Source organism: Chelonoidis abingdonii, chromosome 5 (assembly GCF_003597395.2).
Source record: "Chelonoidis abingdonii isolate Lonesome George chromosome 5, CheloAbing_2.0, whole genome shotgun sequence".
Classification (NCBI taxonomy): domain Eukaryota; kingdom Metazoa; phylum Chordata; order Testudines; family Testudinidae; genus Chelonoidis; species Chelonoidis abingdonii.
This window is the reverse complement of record NC_133773.1, coordinates 123,938,802-123,962,754: the sequence shown is the minus strand read 5'-3', so window position 1 is coordinate 123,962,754 and position 23,953 is coordinate 123,938,802. Positions and strand designations below refer to the sequence as shown.

Genomic DNA, 23,953 nt, shown 5'->3' with positions numbered 1-23,953 from the left:
ACAACTACAAGAGAAATCCCTACAGGTGACTCAGACCCATGCCTTGCCACCGTATTGCTTAAAGGCATTGTGGGCTAGTGGTAACTGCTGCTACTTCTATTACTCCTTTTGTAGTCATGACAAGGCAATGTTGTTTCTAAGGGCTTGTCTACACTAGAATCTTTTACCCATGAAAGTTCTGCCAGCATACTGCTGTCACCATAGCTATTTCACATTTGACTGCCTTTGACTGTGCAGTGTATACTTTCTCATAACATCAGGTTGGATCAGCAAAAGATGTTTGACACTGTGGGTAGGCATCCCAGTGTCCACACTGTACCATCTGATGCACTGTCTTTTGGGAAATTTGTGCACTGTATTGTGGGATAGCGTCACTTCTCTCAGGAAACTGCGGTAGACTGGAGTCAAAATTCTCACAATTCCCTCTGCTTGCACTGTTTTAAAAAAAATTCCCACAGTTCCTTCCCATAATCCACTCTTTTTTTTTCTGTTTTCTGCCAAAGACATGGATGCTGCCCAGATCAGAGGAGCTCTCTTGTCTATTTTAAGGCTCTGCCAAATTATTTTTATTTTCAGAACCAAAGCAACTACTACAGCAGACAGTCATGCAACTGGGCTACTGAGGAGTGGATGATAAAGACCGTGAATGAAACTGACCAGCTGCGGATGATGGAACAATGGTTCTGGGCCCATGAAATGAACATTGTGACACCTTCCATAACCTTGCCTCTGAGTACATATGTTGAACGCTTTCAGAGTGCTAGCCGTGTTAGTCTGTATCAGCAAAAACAATGGCGAGTCCTTGTGGCACCTTAGAGACTAACAAATTTATTTGGGCACAAGCTTTCATGGGCTAAAACCCACTTCATCAGATGCATGGAGTGGAAAATACAGTAGGCAGGTATAAATACACAGGACATCAAAAGATGGGAGTTGCCTTACCAAGTGGGGAGTCAGTGCTAATGAGCCAATTCAACCTAAGTTACACTACTTCAGTTACATAAGTTAGATAACAGAAGTCGACATAATTTAGGTCAACTGACAGCCGTGTCTACACCGCGCTTCCACCTCTTGGGGAGGTGGAGTACACACATCAACCAGACAGCGCTCTGCCATCTACTTAGTTTGTCTTCACCAGACCCACTAAATTGACACCTCAGCATCGATCACAGCAGTGCCAATTTAGTAGGAAGTGTAGATGAGCCCTCAGTATAAAGATGATTTATACTGGAATGTTAGTCCTCTTCCAGTATGGGAATAGCTATACTGATATAAAGTGCCTTTGCACTGATAGAACTGCCTCCAGACATGGAGGCTTGTATGCTTTAATTTTACTGGTATATTAAAAGTGGCAAAATTTTCTAGTATAGACAAGACCTCAGTCACAGTATCTTCAGTTCTCCTGTATGGTACAATTTATTTAGGGCTAGATTGGGTATCCTTTACTCACCTTGGGCTACTTGAGAGTGTAAGTGTTCTCCATAGTGAGTAATGGCTGCATGATCTAGTCCTTTAATAATTAGCTCATGATTTTAAAAAGACTTTTTTTTCTCCATTATATTCATAGACTATATGTGCCCCCTGAGTTTCTTTCTTTGTGTGTGTTCAATTCTATTTATTAGCAATTTACTCCTGCAATAGATTGAAGGTTTCACCTTTACAATCAGATTTTATGGATTTTATTCGTCAACTAGGTTTTGAATGTGTGAGACAAAAGGTGATTGAGCCAACCAGAATGTGACTTAGGAACATTCATTTGAATACCAGACACTTTAAAAGTAAATATACATTTTGCTGTAATATCATTGCAGCGACCTTCTATCAGCATATCAGTGATAGTGCATGGTCTTTGTTTTAGCTTTGAGGTTTGCTATTTACTGTGTAAATTTGATTGTGATTTTTATCTATGCAGTTTTATCTTCTGCTGACAAAAGTTATCTTTATTTCCAGTTAAAGATGAATAAAGCAAACAGTGAGTACTGAAGTCATTTTTTATTACTCTAGCTTATGTAGATTTTATCAGTCATGTCCTCATTAACCATATATTATTGGTGTCATCTGCAGTCACTGTTATATGTTTTGTTGGAATATAAATCATCATTTTTATGTGGCCTTAAATGTAATTACTGTTATTGGACATAAATTTAATATTGTTAAGAACATTTGGGCATCAGTCTCAGTAAGAATTGGTTGCACCTGGCTAATTACGTCTTTTCTTTATGAAGCAGAATGGAGATAAGCAGAAGGGTAACTATGGGGTTGTATTAGCTAACGAATCAGTTATCAGTTGGTTACTGATTAGACATTGAAGCAATGATCCTACTGCACCAACTTTGCTGGGCTGGGCATTGTGTGTGGATGCCAGACTCTTGCCTCCCAAAACAAGTCCTCTACTCTCAGCTCACCTCTGGTCAGAGATCCCATGGTGGTCAGAGGAAACGCTACAAAGACACACTGAAAGTATATCTAAAGAAAACGGATTTGGACATTGCAAGCAGGGAAGAGCAAGCCACCAACTGACCCCAATGGCACCATAGCTTCCATCAGGCAGTGGCCTGCTTCGATGAGAAGCGCCTTGCTCTCCAAGCTGAAAAGAGGAAGAGGAGGAAGGAAAAATAAATAACTTTCTCCCAACATGCCGCTGGCCTGCCACAAAATGTTTGTACCTACTGCAGGTGGATTTGCAGTTCCAGGATTGGGCTCCTGAGTCATTTCAGGACCCATAGGTAAATCTGTGGTAGAGATCATCCTCGAATCGAGGGATCCCCAATCACTGATTAAACAAAATCATTGATGGACATACGTAATGGATGAAATCCCAGGTGTTTCGCTATTTACTTCAATGCGGCAAGGATTTCATCCAATAAGTTAGAATAGAAACTCATAAGAACATAAGAACGGCCGTACTGGGTCAGACCAAAGGTCCATCCAGCCCAGTATTCAGCTACTGACAGTGACCAATGCCAGATGCCCCAGAGGGAGTGAACCTAACAGGTAATGATCAAGCGATCTCTCTCCTGCCATCCATCTCCACCCTCTGACAAACAGAGGCTAGGGACACCATTCCTTACCCCATCCTGGCTAATAGCCATTAATGGATTTAACCACCATGAATTTATCCAGTTATCTTTTAAACACTGTTATAGTCCTAGCCTTCACAACCTCCTCAGGTAAGGAGTTCCACAAGTTGACTCTGCGCTGTGTGAAGAACTTCCTTTTATTTGTTTTGAACCTGCTGCTTATCAATTTCATTTGGTGATCCCTAGTTTTTGTATTATGGGAATAAGTAATTAATTTTTCCTTATCCACTTTCTTCACATCTCTCATGATTTTATATACCTATATCCCCCCTTAGTCTCCTCTTTTCCAAGCTGAAAAGTCCTAGCCTCTTTAATCTCTCCTCATATGGGACCTATTCCAAACCCCTAATTATTTTAGTTGCCCTTCTCTGAACCTCTTCTAGTGCCAGCATATCTTTTTTGAGATGTACTCAGTATTCAAGATGTGGGCGGACCACCAATTTATAAAAGGGCAATACTATATTCTCCTTCTTATTCTCTATCCCCTTTTTTATGATTCCTAACATCTTGTTTGCTTTTTTGACTGCCTGTGCACACTGCATGGACATCTTCAGAGAACTATCCACGATGACTCCAAGATCTTTTTCCTGATTTAGTGTAGCTAAGTTAGCCCCCAGCTCAGACTTCATATAGTGAACTGAGCATGGGAACGGAATCCAGAAGCTCCCAAATTCTAATCTGGGCTCTAACACTTACTTCATATGTATGGCTTCAACAAGTCATTTAGCCTTGTCACTGGACAATTCATTGGAAGGATTCCCACAAATCAGTGGGAGTAGTTTCAGTGTGTGACACTGGCAGGCCAGCTGCCAGCTCATTATTAGGTCTCCATGTCTGAAATGAACACTGACAACTACATAGCTGGAATCAATCTAGCTCACCTGTGTGTTAATAGTGTTAAATGGGTATTAGAATTAGAAGAATGTGTTTACTGTTAAAACTCTATTGAATATTTGTGAGTTGCTGCATGCATAAATCCAGGGATTGGCAACCTTTCAGAAGTGGTGTGCCGAGTCTTCATTTATTCACTCTAATTTAAGATTTTGCGTGTCAGTAATACATTTTAACGTTTTTAGAAGGTCTCTTTCTATGTCTATAATATATAACTAAACTACTGTTGTATATAAGTAAATAAGGTTATGAAACATTTAAGAAGCTTGATTTAAAATTAAATGAAAATGCAGAGCCCCCCCCGGCACCCGGATGGTTGGCCAGGACCCGGGCAGTGTGAGTGCCACTGAAAATCAGCTCATGTGCCACCTTTGGCACATGTGCCATAGGTTGCCTACCCCTGCATTAATCCCACTTAGATAACATCTGTATCCCATACTGCAAGATAATATTTGAGCGGTTGTATTGTAAACCTCTGTGACTGTATTAACTAGTGTGAAGGGCTGATCTTCAACAGAAAGTTTTATGCCCTTCCCAAAAGGAAATGGCCATCAATACCAGATGGACTATTGTGGGATGTTACAACTGGAATGTCCTATCTACTGTCAACAAGAGGACAAAAGCCTTTTTTTATTCTGCCCTCCTCCCTGTGAAGATGAATCATGCAAGTGGACTCTTCCCATCACCTGAGCTTGCAGCTCAGAGCATGTGGCAGGAGGGGAATAAAACCCCTAACAAGAAGAAACTCATCTCTGCTGCTTGGAGCTGGGGGGCAAAGTGTTTCTAGCCATAAGAGAGAGATCCCCAGCTGCTTAGCCTGGGTTAGTCCCCTAAAGGACATATAGAGCGTGCTTATTATAGAAGCTTCTGTTACCTTTTGAAACATAAAACTGTAAATCTTGTGTGTGTGTGTATAACCTGCTTTCATCTTGTAAATAACTCATTTATTTTTTTAGTATTGTCTTTGGTATAGAATCTAAGATGCAAATTGACCTGAGGTAAATGACTGGTCCTTTGGGACTGGTGGTAACCTGAATATTGCTGTGTGTCTTGGTGTAACGGACCATCTATCACAAAAGTGCACTCACCTCTGGAGTGAGATAGAGCAGAGTACCAAAGGGGACTGTCTGTGACTCCATGTTAAGACTGTTATAGTGCATGAGGCATTTTCACTCGGTAATTCATTTGGTGAAATCTAGGTATAGAACTCACAACCAATTTGGGGTTTGTGCTCTGGTTCCTAACAGTCTGCCTTGAGGCAGCTATTCAAGCTTTTGAGTCACTGCAGGTGGCATTGCACAGGGCCTTAACCTCTCTGAGTTAAATACATATATCAAATACAAACATGCTGATTAAGACTTAACTTCAAAGAAGGGAAGGCCCATATATATAATTACAGTTGCCTTTCAAATATATACTATAGTTATGTTACATCCCCTTCAGTAATTCATGTTTTCAGTGATGAGTGATGAGCAGTGATGAGTGCCCAGAGTAATATCAATAATGTAACAAATTTTCTTCATTTCAAAATGTTGTTTCCCTGTTCAAACAGTTCCACATACATTTCTAATAACTGGTCTTTCGTACTACTAAAAGTTTGAGGAAAAAGTCAGAATTGGAGCGGAAAGTGATGAGAGTGGAGGAGGGATAGCTCAGAGGTTTGAGCATTGGCTTGCTAAATGCAGGGTTGTGAGTTCAATCCTTGAGGGGGCCACTTAGGTATCTGGAGCAAAAATCAGTACTTGGTCCTGCTAGTGAAGGCAGGGGGCTAGATGTGATGACCTTTCAAGGTCCCTTCCAGTTCTAGGAGATGGGTATATCTCCAGTTACTATGTTCTCCCAAGCTCTGCACACAAACCAATTTGGCTCACTCATGACACCAAAATGTGACACCAATTCACAGTATACTGTGCAGATCTTAATAATACAATCATCCCTCTTCTTTCATCCATGCAACATGAAAGAGTTAATGGTGACATTTAGAGTAGCTTCACCTGGATTCTGGGGTTAACCCACTGAGATGAATAAGGACAATGCCCACCTCTTAGAGATATTATTTCAGTCTGTTTGCAGCCATCATTGGATCAGTTTACATTCTGCTCATATTTTGAAGGTTGTCTTCACTGCCATTTAAAGCAATTATTTAAAAAAAAAATTAAATTAAGATCCTAGCAAATGATTGCTTCTGGGAAAAGGAATTGGCTTGCTGAGCTGCTAAAAACCTGTCCACTTCAACAGCTACTTCATAGGACTTTATCAGCATGCAAATGGAGAGGTCGTTTGAAAGCCGCCCAGTTCACCTGTGCGATGGAAGCATAGTAGATAGATGTGAAAATTAGGAGAGCTATGCAAATATAAACATTATATATTATATTCAAAGAGAAGTGGTCAATCAAAAGTAGCTAATGATTTTGGGTGCCTCCATTTTTGGATGCCCAGCTTGAAACATTTTCTTCTCCTTCGCTCTTTGGAAAAGCAAGAGAATCCTTTGGGAGACTGCAGGGACCATAACTATGGCCACCTCCTGCACAGGGAGGACAAAAGAAAGCATTTGTGCCTGCCTTCCCCCATCACATTGGTGCAAGGGACAAATATAATCTGACTCAGAGTTTCTTTAGAATAATAGGAGTTTTCACAATTCTTGTAAAGTAGAAATTAATTTTCCTTTTCCTTTGGCATTTTTGCTTATTCTGAATTATCTCTACAGTATAATTTAAAGAGAAACTTCAAATATAACATTAGCAAACACTTCTCCCTGTTCTTCACCTTTTTAAAGGCTGTTAATTACATCTGTATACCATGCATCCATTGCGGAGTTTCTGCACCGGCATATTAATGCTGAAGCTCTCTGAAGAGTGTTCCCTAGACCATTAGCAGTTCCAAATGCTTGTTAATGAAACAAGCTTTGTGCATGGCATCCTGCTTGAAATGAACAAAGGTAACAATGGAGACTGGGAAATTAATTATTAAGGAAGATGCTACAAAAACATAGGTCAATAATGTTCAATATGTGGTTGGAAGGTAATTGAAAAAACCATAGGCTTTGACTTAGAAGGAAAAGACGTCTCACTAGCATGTGCTGTAATTCACATATAAGATGAGCTATGTTTGGGTGTGGAGTTTAGACTGATAGTATAGTCCCTCTGGGGGACATGTCACACTCCAAAGTAGTTCTGACATTCTGAAAAAGAGATTAGCCAAGTCTAAATGAAGGCTGTCAGGTAACTCTCATTGTTCTGAATTTCTTTTCTGGGTTCCTAAACCTTTGAGCTGCATGAGGCCCCCAATTCATCAAAGCACTTAAACACCTTTGTAAATCCATTCCTGTTCAGAAAAGCAGATAAGCATGTACTTAACTTTAATTCCAATTCCACTGGAAATTTAGCATGCACTTGAAGTTAAACACACATATAAGGGCCTTCCTGAATCAGGGCATGAGGTTGTTTTTCATAGTGTCCGTTCTCATGCATTTATTATAGTAGTGCCTGAGACGCCCCAAAGGCTGAGCACTACATACACATAGGCTAGGTCTACACTCAAGCTAGGGACATGATTCCCCTGCTCCTGTACACATATTTGTGCTAGTTCTCATCAAGCTAGCACGAGTATAAATAGCAGCATAGCCGCAGTAGCACAGGTTGTGGGAGCAGAAGCATGGCTGAGGTGTGCCAAATACAAACCTGTCTGAAAACTGGTGGCTATGTACTCAGTAATCATACCCCTAGCCCACAGTGTAGACACAGTCATAATAAGAGACAATCCCTGCCCCATGGAGTTTACACACTAAATAGATAAGATAGACCCAGGGTGGGAAATATCATTACTCCCACTTTATAGATGAGATTAAGATCCCAATTCTAGGGACTACAATCATTTTTAACGTCTAACTGGTAATGCTCTGAAACAATTCGTCAGCTTGCTCAATAAGTGAATTTGATGGCCCCTCAGCACTACATTTAAGCCTGCTACTTACAACATGTCCACTTGTAATTGTTAGGAAAAAAATGGGAAAATTCACAGATTTTAGGGTTATTGACTATTCTCTTTATTTGTGGTCCTAAAAGAAAATCCTTTTTGTGCTTGTTTATTTAATGTGGAAGCTATTGCATTCTCAACAAGGCATGTCTATTCTTCTTGATTTTAAAAAAATATTTTAAAAAAATTGAAAATTATGTTTTCCCCAGAAAATTGTTATAACTGAAAAGTGAACTGTTTATCTTCTGGAGAATGAAATAACTTAGGAATTCAGGGAGGTTCAGGCTTCATTTCCAAGATTCTATCTGTTGTTTCCCGCTGGTGTGCCATAACCCAACCCCAGTATCTGGACTACCGGTCATGAAACCCATTAGAACTTCAGTCCAACTCCTGATGTGGTCTGGACAGATATAGCACAGAGAAGGTTATCCTTGCTCTATTTCACACCTAATTCAAATTAGGAAACCTTTGAAATCTCACTCACAAGAAAAGCTTCTTTGCAATATTTCCTGTCAATTTATCTTGTTACATTTTTTCCTGCTGTTTGCCATTTCAGGGGAGGATTTAGGGAAGGAAGTGGATTTTGTGACATGGTCATACTGCTTTCAGGTTTTCTGTGAGAGCTTGCAAAAGGTCTAATTAGCTCTGTGAGATTTTGGAGAATATTAAAATAGCATATAAGGGAAACTGTCATAGAGAAAGTGAGCAGCTAACAGTATGTAGTTCTGCATAAGTTCTGAGTTTGTCAATTCTACCACTCAATAGGACAGTGGCTTTGAAAACTCTATTTTAGTAAATACTCAGTTGTAATGGGAGACAATTTTTTTGTCCACTATAGGGAGACAAGAGAGCATTTTTAGTTTGGAGATAGAATCTTTTGTTTGCTTAGTTTTGTTAAATTTATGTTTCAATGATTCATCTCTATCTCTTAGCTAATCATGGGCAAATAACAGTGATTTATATGGACTGCAGTGTGCTACAAAGTTCACCCTGTGCACAAGTCAAAATGTTCTTTGTTGTTAACACTATAAAGTTGTGTTCTTTCCTTCTATCTTAGACTCCGATCCTGTGAACACTTAAGCACATGAGTAACTTTACGCACGTGAGCAGATGACTCAATAATGTCAATTGGATTACTCAGGTGAGTAAAGGTATGCAGGATTGGAGCTATGAAAGCATCTCTCTGTGTCTCAGGTAACCAAGGCATGAGATGTGTGTGCACATACCATCCATCATGAAAGATACAGCCTAGGCACCATTGATAGAGATGAGGAAACCAGGGTTTAGAGATGACAAGGTGATCTTGAATCCAGTTAATAGAGCAGTATCTGCATGAAATATAACAACTCCAAACAATCAGCTTTTTCAGAAACCATGATATTGGGGCAGATCTGCACATGGTCTGAATTGATGTAGTTCCCCTGACACCAGTTCATGCGTGCTGAAGGTCAGGACCTCCTCGTTTCATCCAAATTAAAGATATTTTTCATGGTTCCAAATAAAATACTTACATCAGCATGTCTTATAAACCCAGTATTCACCCAGCTTTTCTTGTGACTCTCTTGAACAGAAGTTTTATCTGATGATCTTGTGGATTTCTTTGATGTTTACTAAGTTCCATTAACAAATATGTTGAATCTAGGCACACTTCTACAATTAAGTCATTGATTACCCTGGTATGACATATGTCACATTTTAAGCTAGTTCTCTCATGAATTAGGCCATTTAGTTTTCACCTCCTAGTACTTTTTACTAACAAATGTTTTCAGAAATACAAATATACCTTTAATATTAAAACTATAATAGGGTCAAATACTCTGACTCCCATGAATAGTACCATACTCTCCAAGTATTCCCATTTACTTCAGTTATCTACTCACGATGTAAAGCACTAGACAACACATGGGAGAATATCACAATCTGGCCTTTATCACTTTTATAAAATTGTATGGGTCCTTTTCAAGCATTACCAGATGGAAACTGAATGAGAATTTCTCAAATAGAATTTGGGAAAATGTGACTTTGTTCAATAGGTTTCTTTATTAAGAAATGTCTCTTTCACAAGTAACTCATCCTACTGTAAATGTTCCTAATTCAGAAACACAGATTTCTTCTTTCCATATTTCTCATTTCTAGTGAGTCTTTTCCAAAAAGTAATCCAGAGATCAAATGAAGATTTTTTTTCTCTAAAATCATTTTAATTTATATTGGAAGATTTAATGTAGTAAACTTAGTATGCAGAAATAATGTATAAAGAAGAACAGGCTTTTCCAAATTTTCCTAAAGGTTGTTTTCAGTTTGCAATAATTAATGTGATAAGACATGTATGAAAATGCATTAAAAGATCAGGAAGATTCCTCTGCAGGTACTTTAGAATCTAATAAATAATAAATCTGATGATTAACTGCATGGGCATAAAGAAAGCACATTACTAGGAAACTGAATAGAACCCGGCCTTTGAACAAATGCATACTGTTTTTTTAATATATAAAAGTACTTGAATATAGTCAATTCTATGAAAAGAGAGAAAAAAAGAATTACAGAAATTGATATTGAGTTAACACTGTATTTCCAAATTAAACAGATTTAAATATTGCCATTAGCAATCAGGGTATTAGGATTTTGATGAAACAGTGTCATAATAAGGCGAGCAAAACAATGATCTGACTTAACGCTGTTTAAGCAACCACAGTGGCTTATGTTGGCCTAGAGAGCTGAAGTAAGACCACCACCAAGGCTTCTCATTGTGCCGTGTAGGCTGCCTTCTTCCTTCTCTTGGTTCAGACTGTGCATGTTGGGCATGAGGATCAAAAAGTTCCAATGGGTCGTACTGCTCATATATGTTTTCCATGGGTCCTAGGAGAAAATTTTTAGGCTTTGTATCTAGAGATCGAAGGACAAAATTTACCCTCCCAGCTCTTTTCATCCTGGCAGGCAGAGTGACCCTCTTCATCACCCTGCTGTATCCGATAGCATGAGCACTGATTATGTATCTTCCTGGAGGCAGGAGTCTCCAATAGTCTCCATCAGCAGCTAAAGAAAACAGGAATCTCAGTCCTTTGTCCAGCGGCATACATGCATAAACACATCTATACACAGATAAGCATTGGACATATAAGGGCAGATTTTGAAAAGAGCTCAGCACACTGGGTCTTCCCCTCTTTTAAAAATCAGGCTGCAAGTGTCAGAGTGGGAGCTGTTGAGAATTAAAAATATGGCCCTTAGAAATAACTATATTTCCGATCTTGTGAATTGTATTAATATCATGATAGATGCAGTGTATGTATTACACAGTAGTACACCACGGCAAACAAAAATGGTGCCTGATTCTGTTTTTGCTTGCAATGGTATGTATACGAAATAGCTCCAGTGAAGTCAATGGATTTACACCTGTCTGTAGATGATGTAAGTGAAATAAGACTCAAGCCCAATACATAGATATATTGTATGTCCAAGAGCATAAGAAATTCCTATTTGTAATATATAATACACATGAGACATGGGGCCAGATCCTCAGCTGGTGTAAACAGTTTGTCTCTGATGCTGAGGTGAAAATGTCCCATGAGATGACTACCTTGAAATCCTGCAAGTTGGTGGGCCATTGACTTCAGTGGAACTATAGCAATTTCCTCCAGCTGAGGATCAGGCCTGTGTTTTAATGCATGTGCAGAAGGAGGCAGTGCAAACAACGAACATTTATGCATAACTTTATAGTTCCTGGATTTTTTTTATGTTTATCAGCTCAGTGAACATTGTATTAATGCTATTTTTTCATAGAATTTCAATGTCTATCTGTTTTGGTGTTTTAAGATGAAAATAAAGGAAGAGGAGGAGAAAGAGAGGAAAAAATCAGAGGCATTCAGCTCCTGGCAATCATAATTTCCTTCATTCATAGGTGCTGGAACTAGAGGTGCTGGGGCACCTCCTGGCTTGAAGTGGTTTCCATTATTTACAGAGTTTATAGTCTAGTTCGATGGCTCCCAGCATCCCCTCTCTACAAATTGTTCCAGCATCCCTGCCTTCATTTTGAATATTTTGGCTTTGCAACTGTTGGGCATATTCTCTCTTAACTAAAGCCTGGTCACTATGAAATTTCAGCTGTACAAACTCTTGTCCATTCTGAAATGAAACTTAACACTCCTTTTCCCTTCATATGGGCACAATATTTGTTGGTTAATTCTTTAAGGGCCTTATTCATAGCCCATTGATGTTAATGGGAAGTCGTTATCTAGAATGAGGTTTGGAAAAGGCCCTAAATCAGGGGTGGGCAAACTTGTTGGCCCAACAGCCATGTTAGGGTTGCGCAATTGTATGGAGGGCCTGGTAGGGAAGGCTGTGCCTCCCCAAACAGCCTGGCCCCTGCCCCCTATCCGCCCCCTCCCACTTCCCACCACCTGACTTTCCCCCTCAGAACCCCCAACCCATCCAACCCCCCCCAGCTCCTTGTCCCCTAACCACCCCCTCCCGGGACCCCCAACCACTATCCAACCCCCCTGCTCCCTGTTCCCTGACTGCCCCGACCCCTATCCGCACCCTCACTCCCTGATAGGCCCCCCCTGGGACTCCCAGCCCCTATCCAACAGCCCTCTGCTCCTCGTCCCCTGACCACCACCTCCTGGGACTCCCCACCCCTAACTGCCCCTCCGGGATCCCATCCCCTTATCCAACAATGCCTGCTACCTGTCCCCGACTGCCCTCTCAATCCCTATCCACATTCCCACCCCCAGACAGGCCCCCTGGGACTCCCACCCCCAACCCTCCCTGTTCCCCATCCCCTGACTGCCCCCCCGAACCTTCACCCCATCCTCCCTGACTGCCTCCCAGGAACCCCTGTTCCCTTACCCAACCCCCCTGCTCCCCGCCCCCTTACCAGCAGCAGGAGCTTGCAGCCACGACACCCGGCCAGAGCCAGCTGTGCTCCCCATGCTGCCCAGTGGGAGCGGCAGGCCAGAGTGCAGCCCGTGCGACGGCATGGCTGCGGGGGGAGGGGGAAGACAGCAGGGCAGGCCGGACAGGCTCCCCAGCTGGGAGCTCGGGCTGGGCAGCACAGTTCCGCAGGCTGGATGCGGTTGGCGGGCCGTAGTTTGCCCATGTCTGCCCTAAATCATGCCCCAATTTCAGCTTCAAAAATTTGCACCATCTCCAGTCTAATTTTTAGGTTTACTCAAAGTAGTGCAGTATTCACTACATTATAAGCCACTCTGGCTTTCCGCACTGCTATAAAGCCACCACCAGAGCAAAATTTTACCCCACATGTGACACAATGTACTTCTGGGGTCTAATCCTATTCCCATTGAAATCAATAGCAAAATTCCCATTGATTTCAGTGGAGCAAGACTGAGACCTAAATGCTCAGAGCTTTACAACAGGTGAAAATTGACAGTTATGTATGTTATTGATTAGTTAATACAATGAACATAATGTGTAACTCAGTATTCCACTCTTTTTGCCTCTGACCTACATACAATCAATCATTCAGATCTATTTATAACATACTATTCACCTGTGCACAGAGACCAAAATATTGCTCTTTCTGAAGAAAATTTCAGTTTACTTAGCCTACCAAGAAATTTAATATGAAATTAGAGAGATTCTGCAAAAAATTCTGTGAAAAATTTTGCACTCAGTTACACTCATGCAACTTCATTGGCACTGATAATAGTGGTGTGGGGGAAGAGGTAGATTTTGACCTATGGTTTTTTCTCATAATTCTAGGTAAAGTCACACAGCCAAATCCTGCAATTCTCTTCAGGCAAAATGGCCATTGAATGTAATAGAACTTTTGCCTTAGTGAGGACTACTGTTTTTCGCTCATAGTACATACCATTATTATCATATGAGAAAGATCCAACCAAAATAACATTACCTGTGATAACATCATGTCGGATCCCTTTGACTGAAATTCGGGCATTTTTTATTGGGTTACCAAATGTATCAGACACAATACCCTTTATCCCACGGTGCACCTAACAAGGAAAGGACAAGTTACACCAAATGGTCATATTTTTGTGCCTGCTCATCTTTTCCTGCAAGAAAACCTACAGGAAGAGGAAGTGTAAGAATCTGCAAGGGATACTGAGTTGCTGCCACCTCCACATCAACACAAAAGAATAGGCTAGGCTCTTGCAGGACGACCTTGTGAGGCTGGGCTCCGCAGGAAGTACTGCCCAGCAGGAGCTGAGTGGCAGTTCCTTGCAGACCACTGATTGGCTGTCACTAGTACTTAAGCCAGGAAGCCATGACAGGAAGCTGTCTGAGCAATAACACAGACTGCCTGCCTGTCTCTGCTTCAGACCCTGTGTTCAAGAGACCCCAGATTCTGACTTCTGATTCTGCATGTCCACAGATGCCTGACTCTTGGTTTGCCCTCTGACCTGCCTTGGACTCTGGCCTTCTAGTACCTGATGTGGCCTGACTCCTGCTCTGACCATTAGATCTGACTGCCCATGTCCTGGTTGTGATAGGAAGCAATCCTCATGAGATTCTCCTCAAAATGAGTCACCATCCTTCTAATTGAGAAGGGTGGTTTGCCTTTTAGGGCAACAACTTAGAGGCCTGTGTACAATCTCAGATCACTCTCCCACTCAAGGATCTCCAACCTACAAGCAACTTTCTATGGGGCCTGAGGGCAAAAGGAGATGTGGAAGCAAATCACCCCCTTTTGATGATGGTGGAATATGATCTATGCATGGAGGGTTCCACCTGTATATAGATCATGGGTGCATGATCCTATGACCATTATATTCAACTAATATTTTAAAATTTATGACTTAAACTCAACACAGAAAAGAAATTTAGAGTTAAAGTTTTTAAAAGTGACCTGATACTCCCTATGTAAAGGAAAAACACACTTTCATAAACTATTGAGTAAATGAGGCCAGTTTACACAAGGGGAGGATCTGACCCTCTAATCTACTAATTGAATTTACTACAAGGAAAAATGCAGCATTAAAGGATATATAGAATAACTATATAACTAATAACTAACAGTCAAACAGCATGCTGCCATCATGACGGTGCAACCAATTAATTCAGCTCACTGCTATGAATAATATTTGCATAAGAAAATCAGAGGCATTAAAACTTGTTGCAATAAAAATAAACAAGCAAATATTTTTCAGTTATATAGTACCTCATATTCAAGGATCCCAAAGTGCTGTAAACTGTGCATTAATTAACTGAACCCCTCAGCAATCTTGTGAGGCAGACATGCATTATTACTATGTTAAAATCTCCCTGTCAGAGAGAACAGTGATGGAGATACTAGAACAATGACAGAGATCAATAAAAAAACCTGATATGAATATTTATATTTTATATAGAGAAAGAGAGAGAGAAAGAGAGAGACACTAGAGCAGCAAACTTGGACTTCAGGGTTGTCATTGTGCTGAACAACATGGCCACTCAGAATGTCATGGTAATAATGGGTATAGGATTCTGAGGGCTTGTCTCCACTTACCAGTGGATTAACGTTGCAGCAATCAATCCACCGCGGGTCAATTTAGTGGGTCGAGTGAAGACCTGCTAAATCGACCTCAGATCGCTTTCCCATCAACTGTGATACTCCACTGGAACAAGAATAGTAAGGGCAGTCAACGGGAGAGCGTCTTGTGTCGACATAGCATAGTGTGGACCCCGCAGTAAATAGATTTAAGCTACATCAATTTGAGTCACACTACTAACGTAACTCAAATTGTGTAGCTTAGATCAGCTTTCCCCCATAATGTAGACTTGCCCTGATTCTCCACCTCTAAAAGTGCAGGATCCTACTGCTTGAGCTAAAAGGAAATACCCCTATCTCCTAGCAAGACTAAGCTGGTGACATACATCAGACTAGTTTTAATTCCATGTACAAGAGAGCAAAGGTGCAGATACAAAATTGCCAGTTCATAACAATCTGAGATGGTCAAAAAATGGGGAAAAAAATATTTTTTTTAGCATTTTAGTCATTTTTGTTCTGCAGGTTCCACAAATGGACAGTTTTTTATTTATTAGAAATTTTCACAAACATTTATTGAAAAAATTCAGTTTCAAAATTCTTTTTCTGAATTTTTTCATTTTTCTGAGTTTTGTAGGCTTCCTATTTTCTACTCCTTTTTCTCCTCTTTTCCTTTCCCCTTCATTGTTTCTCCTTTCCTCTTTCCCCCCCCCACCACTCATTTTGCCCCAGAAAAACCTAGAAAAGCATGAAAAACTAATAAACAATGAAAACAAGATGATTATTCCCCCCAGTGGAATTAAAAAATGGAAATTTTAAAAAAATCATTAACATATACAATTTTTTAAAAAGGCCATTTTTTGGATGAAAAGTTTTTTTAATCTAGAAATGTTGACCTGTTCTAATTACAACATTTATTTAGGACCAGATTCTGCTGTTCCTACTCATGTTGAGCACTACCTTACCCTTTCCATAGTTTAATTTATTTGAATGGGACTGCTCAAAGTGTGAGGTACTATTGAACAGAAGGAACCAGAATCTGTCCCTTAAGAATTATTATAGCAGATTGGTGCAGTTTTCTTTCCAGTCATCCTGCAGCATCAAAATATGGAAAAATCTTAAATCAGCATGAAGTGTTAAAAATAGTGAGCCTTTCTCTCCACTAATTTGCACCCTCATCATTAACACTCATGCAAAGTGAATGGAAAACACTTTCAAATCAGAAGGACAGAATTTCACTTTCTGAGGAGCTGCACATTCTCTGTGCAGGGTACAAGGAAAAAAGAGAATCTGCCCCATAATGCAGCAATTCTATTTCAACTTTGCTTTGCTGGATTTAGGACAGATTCTGTTTTAAGTCCCATTTCTGACATCTTTTTCTGACATGACTTCGATAATTACTAGGCAGTGCAGGTAAGAGTGACAGAATTGGGCCCTTAATTACTTTATTGCTATTGGGTTTATTTTGTTTCCATGAATACAGCCCTGATCATGTATCATTACAGTCAATGGGAGTTTTGTAACTGCTTTCAATATGAGAAGGATTAGCACGTAATTAGCACATATAAATATATGTTTAACTTTTCCTAGTTAAACCAAGTAGATTTATTCGCACACCAAATAATCTGGTAAATATCAAAATGAGAAAAGTTTGAATTGCTTATGGCAGACTTAATCCTTATCAGGAGTAATTCAGTCAATCTTATCTAGAGAGTTTTCGCTTACTGTCCTGCATTTGCTCAAAAGGCTTTTCCAGCATAGACTTCTACAGCATCTCACACTATAAAAATCTTTACATCTTAAAGGCTTCAAGTGCAATATATATGGATTTAACCCAGTCCCATTTGGACCCACTAAAACTCATTTTCATCAGACAACTGTAAAATGAAATGAGGTTGGTGGTCTGGATTGTAGTCTTTATCGAATGATGATACTTACCACAAGTAGCAAGAGGTTGCTTAAAAAGGCCATAAAAAAAGCTAACACACTCCTAACAACTTTAAATTACTACATAGTCTATCAATATAAGGCATGACAGAAAGCTGATCTGCTAATGGCTGAGAGAAAGATGTCTGCCTGAGTCTCTGTGATCAGTTACCTGTTATTAGTGAGGCATTTGTTATTGCTGAGTGAGCCTACATAAATTTGGTTTGGTTGTTCCTTCATAAGTTCAGGGTCCAGACATTTATCCCAACAGCTTTTGTTCAGAAACTGAGCTGAAAAATTATAGGAACAGGATTTCCAATGAATTGTTCAAGATTTCCTAGTTCCAGATGGGTCATAAACAACACTTAAAAGGTCTCTGTTACAGAATAGTGGAACTTCAGACCAAAAACATGGAATCGGAGAAGCATGTAAAAGTGAAAAATTACCTAAACTTTATGGAAATTTAAATTAAGTTTGGTTTAGTTCTTTGAGCGAGAGGTTGAGTCTTATTTTTCTGAATGAGTTGGTCTGTCTCTAGTATTGGATTTTGAAGAGTTGATTCATAAACCCACCCGAACTATTTATAGACATTTCTTCAGTCCTGTTTTGTGTTGTACTTAAGCACCTCTCAATCTTCAACCCACCCACATGTGAGTTAGGGAAATAATATCCACTTTCTTAGACAGCTAAACTGAGGGACAGAAACTGGTGTGGGAATATCTGAAGATCAAATGCTGTCATAAGCATCCTCAACAGGGAAAAAAATAACAATGGAATCCCACCAAAGAATGCAGAAGAAAAGCCACAAGCACTAAAGGAATATATATAGAAGTAGAACTCTACCATTTCCATAAAAGTCAGAAGGGATTCTTTGTTTTCATGCCAGGCTGAATACAGTTCCTCCTCCAAAGGAAACTTTTCACATCCCAGCTCCACGGTGATTTCAAAACAGTTTGTGTGAAGGTAATTAAAATCTGCCATACCTAAATTAATAGAAAGGGAAAAGGGAAGATTATGAACAATCCATGTCACATTTAATTAGAACTATGTTGCTGTAATTAGTTGATTACCAAATGCAGCCCTGTGGACAAGGATGTATATGTTGTGCAGAATGACTGCATCTACCATATGCACAGTATTCGGTATCTTTGGAGCTTTACTAGCATTATTTTAAACATCAGTTAACTAATTCATGCTCACAACACCTCTTTGAGATGGGTAAGCACTATTATTATTAAAACTCATTTACATTTGTAGAAGCTAAGGGTATGGCAACACTTGCAACTTCAAAGCACTCCCACGGCAGCGCTTTGAAGTGCAAGTGTGGTTGTGGCACCAGTGCTGGGAGAGAGCTCTCTCAGCGCTGCAGGTACGCCACCTCCCTGTGGGGATTAGCTTACAGCGCTGGGAGCCGCGCTCCCAGCGCTGGGGCATTGTTTACACTGGCGCTTTAGAGAGCTGTAACTTGCTGTGCTCAAGGGTGTGTTTTTTCACACCCCTGAGAGAGAAACCTGCAGTGCTGTAAAGCGCCAGTGTAGCCAAGGCCTAAGGCAGAGGAATGGGAGCAGTGCATGAACAGCTTTATACCATAAGGTACTGCCCACAGTCACAGGGAAATCAAGGTCAGAGCTGGGTTTAGAACTCTGGAATTGACTTCCAGGCCTGTGGTCAGAGAATGAGACTTGTTCTTGCACTGGGGAATAAAGAAAATGTCTTTGCTGTCTTATGGTATCTTCTTCATTATCATACCATCTAGCAAAGGTACCATACCCTGTCAGCAGTTCCTTTTGGTGGCAGCAAACCTCTAAGAGAAGCTAACATCATGAGAACCCTGTGCCTCTATAGGAAAGGTCATGACATTATTATGTACTAAAATGTTGATCACAGATAACAGGCACAATTTTCAAAAGCACCTCATTTTCAAAAGTTATTAATCACTTAGGAATCTAAATCACTTTTGAAAATAGGACATAGGTGCTTTTGAACATTTTACTCAAGTATCAAAAATAGAACAAGCCTGAAAAACCAAATAATGCTAATGATAAAATTGTATTGGAAACTTGAACACCCATGAATTGGATGTCAGTTGTGACATTTTTGTTTATCATGCCTACTACTAATAATCAATTATAGTTTAGTCAATACAGATTAAGCACACTTCAAATCCATAATGTAGAATATATAAAATTCTGCATTATGGATCTGAAGTCCAAATTCATGCTGCTGTCGAGGCATTAATGTTTCATTCCTATGTGCTAGAAAATTTCAGATTTTAACACCAGAACAGCATTTCATAAATACACAATGCCAAATTCATCCCATGCATAACTCTATTGATTTCACCGGAGCTATGTCAGGGATGAATTTGGCCTGCTCTATTTGAATATAGACTTTGCCATTTAAATCCTCTAAAGACATTTTTGTGCACTGGGGGCAGGGTCTGATTCAAAGCCCACTGAAATTAATGAGTCTTTCCATTGAGTTCACTTTGCCTTGGATCAGGCTCTTACTTGTCTCTCTTAAGAGTCTTACTCAGGTTTTGCTTCACATGACATAATGGCAAAGAGATTTACCTCCAGTAAAGCTATACCACTGAGCACCGTTTATAATGCCTCCTCTTTTTACAAAGTTTCCACCACAACGGGCTTCCGATTTGTCTGAGATGATTGGATGTGCACCTGCATATGCTTTAGACAGCAGTCTGAACATCTGAAATGAAGGATTTTGAAAAATATTTACTTCTTCTGTGAACTGTAAGCACTTCTTCCACTTATCTTCACATCACTGAGATCCACTCCAGCACAATCTGTTCCTGCCCGCCAGATGGTGTCCTCTAGACCTATGTGCACAGAGGGAACCTCTATAGAAGGATATCCTTCTTAGATAAAATTGACAGAAGTTCCTGAGTCACCTAGGAGTCCAAATTCTGAGACCTATGCTCCTAAGTCACCAAGGTGCTTCAAAAAAAAAATCTATTATCTGCAATACAATGACAAAGGATTCTAAATAACGGAGCCACTTTTACCCTAGTCTCTACTCATCTGTGATTTGAGGAATAAATAATAACAATAGTACCTTGTTTTCACTTTATCAAAGGTGCCAAATGCTCTGGGGTCTAAACAGTTTTTCCACAATGCCTGTAACTTGAGGTAACTAATGCAAGTTACAGGCCTCCTTATTTCTCCTGGCACAAACTAAAATGTTTATAACAGCTCTAGCTTAGTGTCATTAATACTCGGTTGCACGAATGCCGCTAACAGAGACTGAAAAGTGTTACACAGAGACACTTAGCAGTGTGTGTGACCAGGTAGAAGATTCTGATGGTGAAGAGTCTGCTTGAGGGAACTCAGCCAATGCTATAGGCCCATAAAGAGCAAATGTGCCATAGTGATTAAGAAGTGGAGACAGCAAGTCTATGAGTACATGTGACTTCTGTGTCAAGAGCCCGTCTGCAGCTTGGAGGGAGACTGCAAGGAGAGGACAGGCTGCAGCAAGGAAAGAAGAGGTTAGCCTGCAGCTTACAGGGGACATTTTCTGTGATCTTTCATGCTAAGTGAGGGGAAGTCAAATGGCCCTGTGGGTGAGAACTTGGGGATTGATTCACAAAGGTACTTAGGTGTCTAACTGACTCTTTAGGTCCACAAGTCTAACATTTAGGCACCACTGACATTTTCAAAATGACTGCTCAGGTGCAACCTAACTCTGACGGTTCCTGCCAGTAGACAGGTGCAACGCCACATAAGTCCTGCTGTTACCCCCCAGTTAACGAGCTGCTGGGATCCCTAGCACAAGCTGAATCTCATTAGGAGTCTCAAGCTAGGGGTAGTTCTGCCTACCTTGCCTGTGGGGACCAATCCATTAGGTGTCCTCTGACCCCCTAAGATGAGTCTGAGAATTCCACTAGGTGGCAGAGTGCCTTGGAGTCAGGCGTTACAATGCTTAAAGTCCCTTTGTGAATATAGGGATCCTCGTCCTTAATGAAATAAACAATGGGAACAGCAGGCAAATCAGGTGAAATGCAGACTTCAGAACCCTGTCCCTAGCCTCTGTTTGCCACAGGCAGGAAATGGGCGACAGGATATGGTTGACTTACATAAGAACATAAAAACGGCCATACTGGGTCAGACCAAAGGTCCATCCAGCCCAGTATCCTGTCTACTGACAGTGGCCAATGCCAGGTGTCCCAGAGGGAGTGATCTCTCTGCTGCCATCCATCTTCAACTTCTGACAAACAGAGGCTAGGGACCCCATTCCTTACCCATCCTGGCTAACAGCCATTTATGGACTTAACCACCATGAATTTATCCAGTTCCGTTTTAAACGCTGTTATAGTCCTAGCCTTCACAACCTCCTCAGGTAAGAAGTTTCACAGGTTGACTGTATGCTGTGTGAAGAAGAATTTTCTTTTATTTGTTTTAAACCTGCTGCCTATTAATTTCATTTGGTTGCCCCTAGTTCTTGTATTATGGGAATACACTTGATAATTACCTGTTCTGTTCATTCCCTTTGAAGCACCTGACATTGGCCACTGTTAGAAAACAGAATACTGGGCTAGATGGATCTTTAGTCTGACCCAGTATGGCCCTTCTTATGCCCACTAAACCACTAAAAGGAATTGGGTTTCACAGTGACTAGGGCAGAAGAAGATAATTGTCCTGGTTTATCAGCTCAGAGATCATTGCTTGGGACAAAAAAACAAGAACATTCCAATCACTGGCAAACAGAAAGCCAAGCAGGGACTGAAGTGACAGATCATCTCTGGAAAAATGTGGGACCTCAGAGGTCCAGACAAGGACTTTTAATGTATTCAGTGTAACATAGTTATCCACAAGGTTCAGAGTGGGCTTTTCAAAAGCTCTCAGCACTGATCTGACTTCACCCATTGAAAAGAGAGTTTTACCACTGCCTTTAATGGAAACAGAGTCAAGCGAACACTGAACATTTCTGAAAATCTCACTGTAGTGAGCCGGTGTGGCTCCCCTCCAGGCCAGAGGAGGAAGAGCCCAGCTGGAGGCCAGAGTGGGCGGAGCTACGGAGCTCTGAACCCGCCCCTCAAAGGGTCAGGCGGCGACCTGGAACTATAAAAGCCAGCCCTCAGAGCTCAGTCAGGCCCCAGCAGCTGGAACGAGCAGACGTCCCTCAGGGAGCTCGAGACTGGGAACCCCCTGTGACCCAGGGAAGCCGCCCAGACTGGCCGGAGCTTCCCCGCGCCTGCTACCCGGAGGAACCGCCGGAGCTTCTCCGCGCCTGCTACCCGGAGGAACAGCCGGAGCTTCCCCGCATCTGCTACCCGGAGGAACCGCCGGAGCTTCCCCGCGCCTGCTACCTGGAGGAACCGCCGGAGCTACCCTGGGCCGACTACCCAGAGGAGTTGCCGGACCTGCCACCCAGCCCCGGCAGCGACAAGCCTATGCTCCTGGACCCTGCAGAGGCCGACGTCAGGACCCAGGTAAGCTCCGAGGGGGAGTTCAGAAGTAGCCCGGGGGCAGCTGACCCCAGTCTGGCCGCAGCCTTACCGGAGCCTATGTCAGTGTGTTGTGGCCAGGATCCCCACTGACTAAGCAACGGATCCTTAGCCGCTGCTAGGGCCCCGGGCTGGGACGCAGTGGAGTGGGAGGGCCTGCGCCCCCCCGCCACCCAACTCCTGGGTGGCAGACTCCCCCTTCTCCCTGGCCCAAGGAGGCCAAAGACTATCACTACTGCTCAGCCCTGCCCAAGGGCCTGAGCCTACTGACTCAGTGTTTGTTGCCCCGCCCTGACCAAGGGCCAGGGCCTTAACTGCTATTGTAGCTCAGCCCTGCCCCAGGGCCTGAGCTTCCTGACTCAGTGTTTGCTGCCCCGCCCTGACCTAGGGCCAGGGCCTAACGGGTATTGTTGCTCAGCCCTGCCCCAGGGCCTGAGCCTCCTTGCCCCGCGGAGCAGGCAGTTGCCGCGAGGACTGCCGAACTATTTCCCGGATCCACCGGTGTGTAGTGAGCCGGTGTGGCTCCCCTCTACCCCTGGAGAGGGTCGAGCCCCAGCTGCACTCATTTACACTCACCCTGGGTACCTCATTGGGGGCCAGACTGAATGAGTGAAGGGTTTGAGTTTGTTATTTATTAGTATTTTTGCTAACCACGTATCAGTGTTGGCAAAGGGACAAGTGAGATAATTGTTGAATGAAGACAAATGAGTATTCATGTAAAATGTGAAGAAAGTCTATCACATTGTTTCTGAGTTACAGGACATGAAAAACTACCCCCATTTCAACATCTCAGACAAAATGTTTTTGAGTTTCCCTCAAGCTTAACTGTGATTTGTTGCCACTCTTTGCATCTTCCCAGATAGTTAAATCTCCTTCATAGTTCAAGGCTCAGTTGGAAGAAAATAGCTAATAATTAAGTACATTTACAAAAAATATTTGTGGATAGTTTGGGATCCAATCCTGATCCTACTAACTTCTACTAAGGGAGTTATGGGCTCTGTCCTGCTCCTACTGATGTCAATGGGAGATATGAGGTAAATTTTTTAGAAGTGCCTGAGGACTTGTCTACAGTGCCTTGCTAGTGGCTGGTGGCTGCCTTGCTGGTGGCTTCTACTCTGCACTGGGCCCAGCTGCTGGTCCCGGCTAGACTGGGGAGGATGGGACTTTCTCTTCTCCTGC

At 41.7% G+C, this 23,953-nt stretch overlaps 1 protein-coding gene across 1 annotated transcript in view; it reads right to left on the bottom strand.

The window, feature by feature from the left end:
• Positions 1–9,907: 9,907 nt before the first annotated feature.
• CPZ (carboxypeptidase Z) overlaps positions 9,908–23,953 on the bottom strand; it is a 61,065-nt gene continuing 47,019 nt past the window's right edge. The window contains exons 8-11 of the mRNA XM_032767229.2: positions 19,884–20,019; positions 18,154–18,293; positions 13,813–13,912; positions 9,908–10,979 (exon numbers count right to left, since the gene is read on the bottom strand). Coding sequence (XP_032623120.1) covers positions 10,615–10,979; positions 13,813–13,912; positions 18,154–18,293; positions 19,884–20,019 — 741 coding nt within the window. The 3' untranslated portion in view covers positions 9,908–10,614. The remainder of the gene's footprint in view (positions 10,980–13,812; positions 13,913–18,153; positions 18,294–19,883; positions 20,020–23,953) is intronic.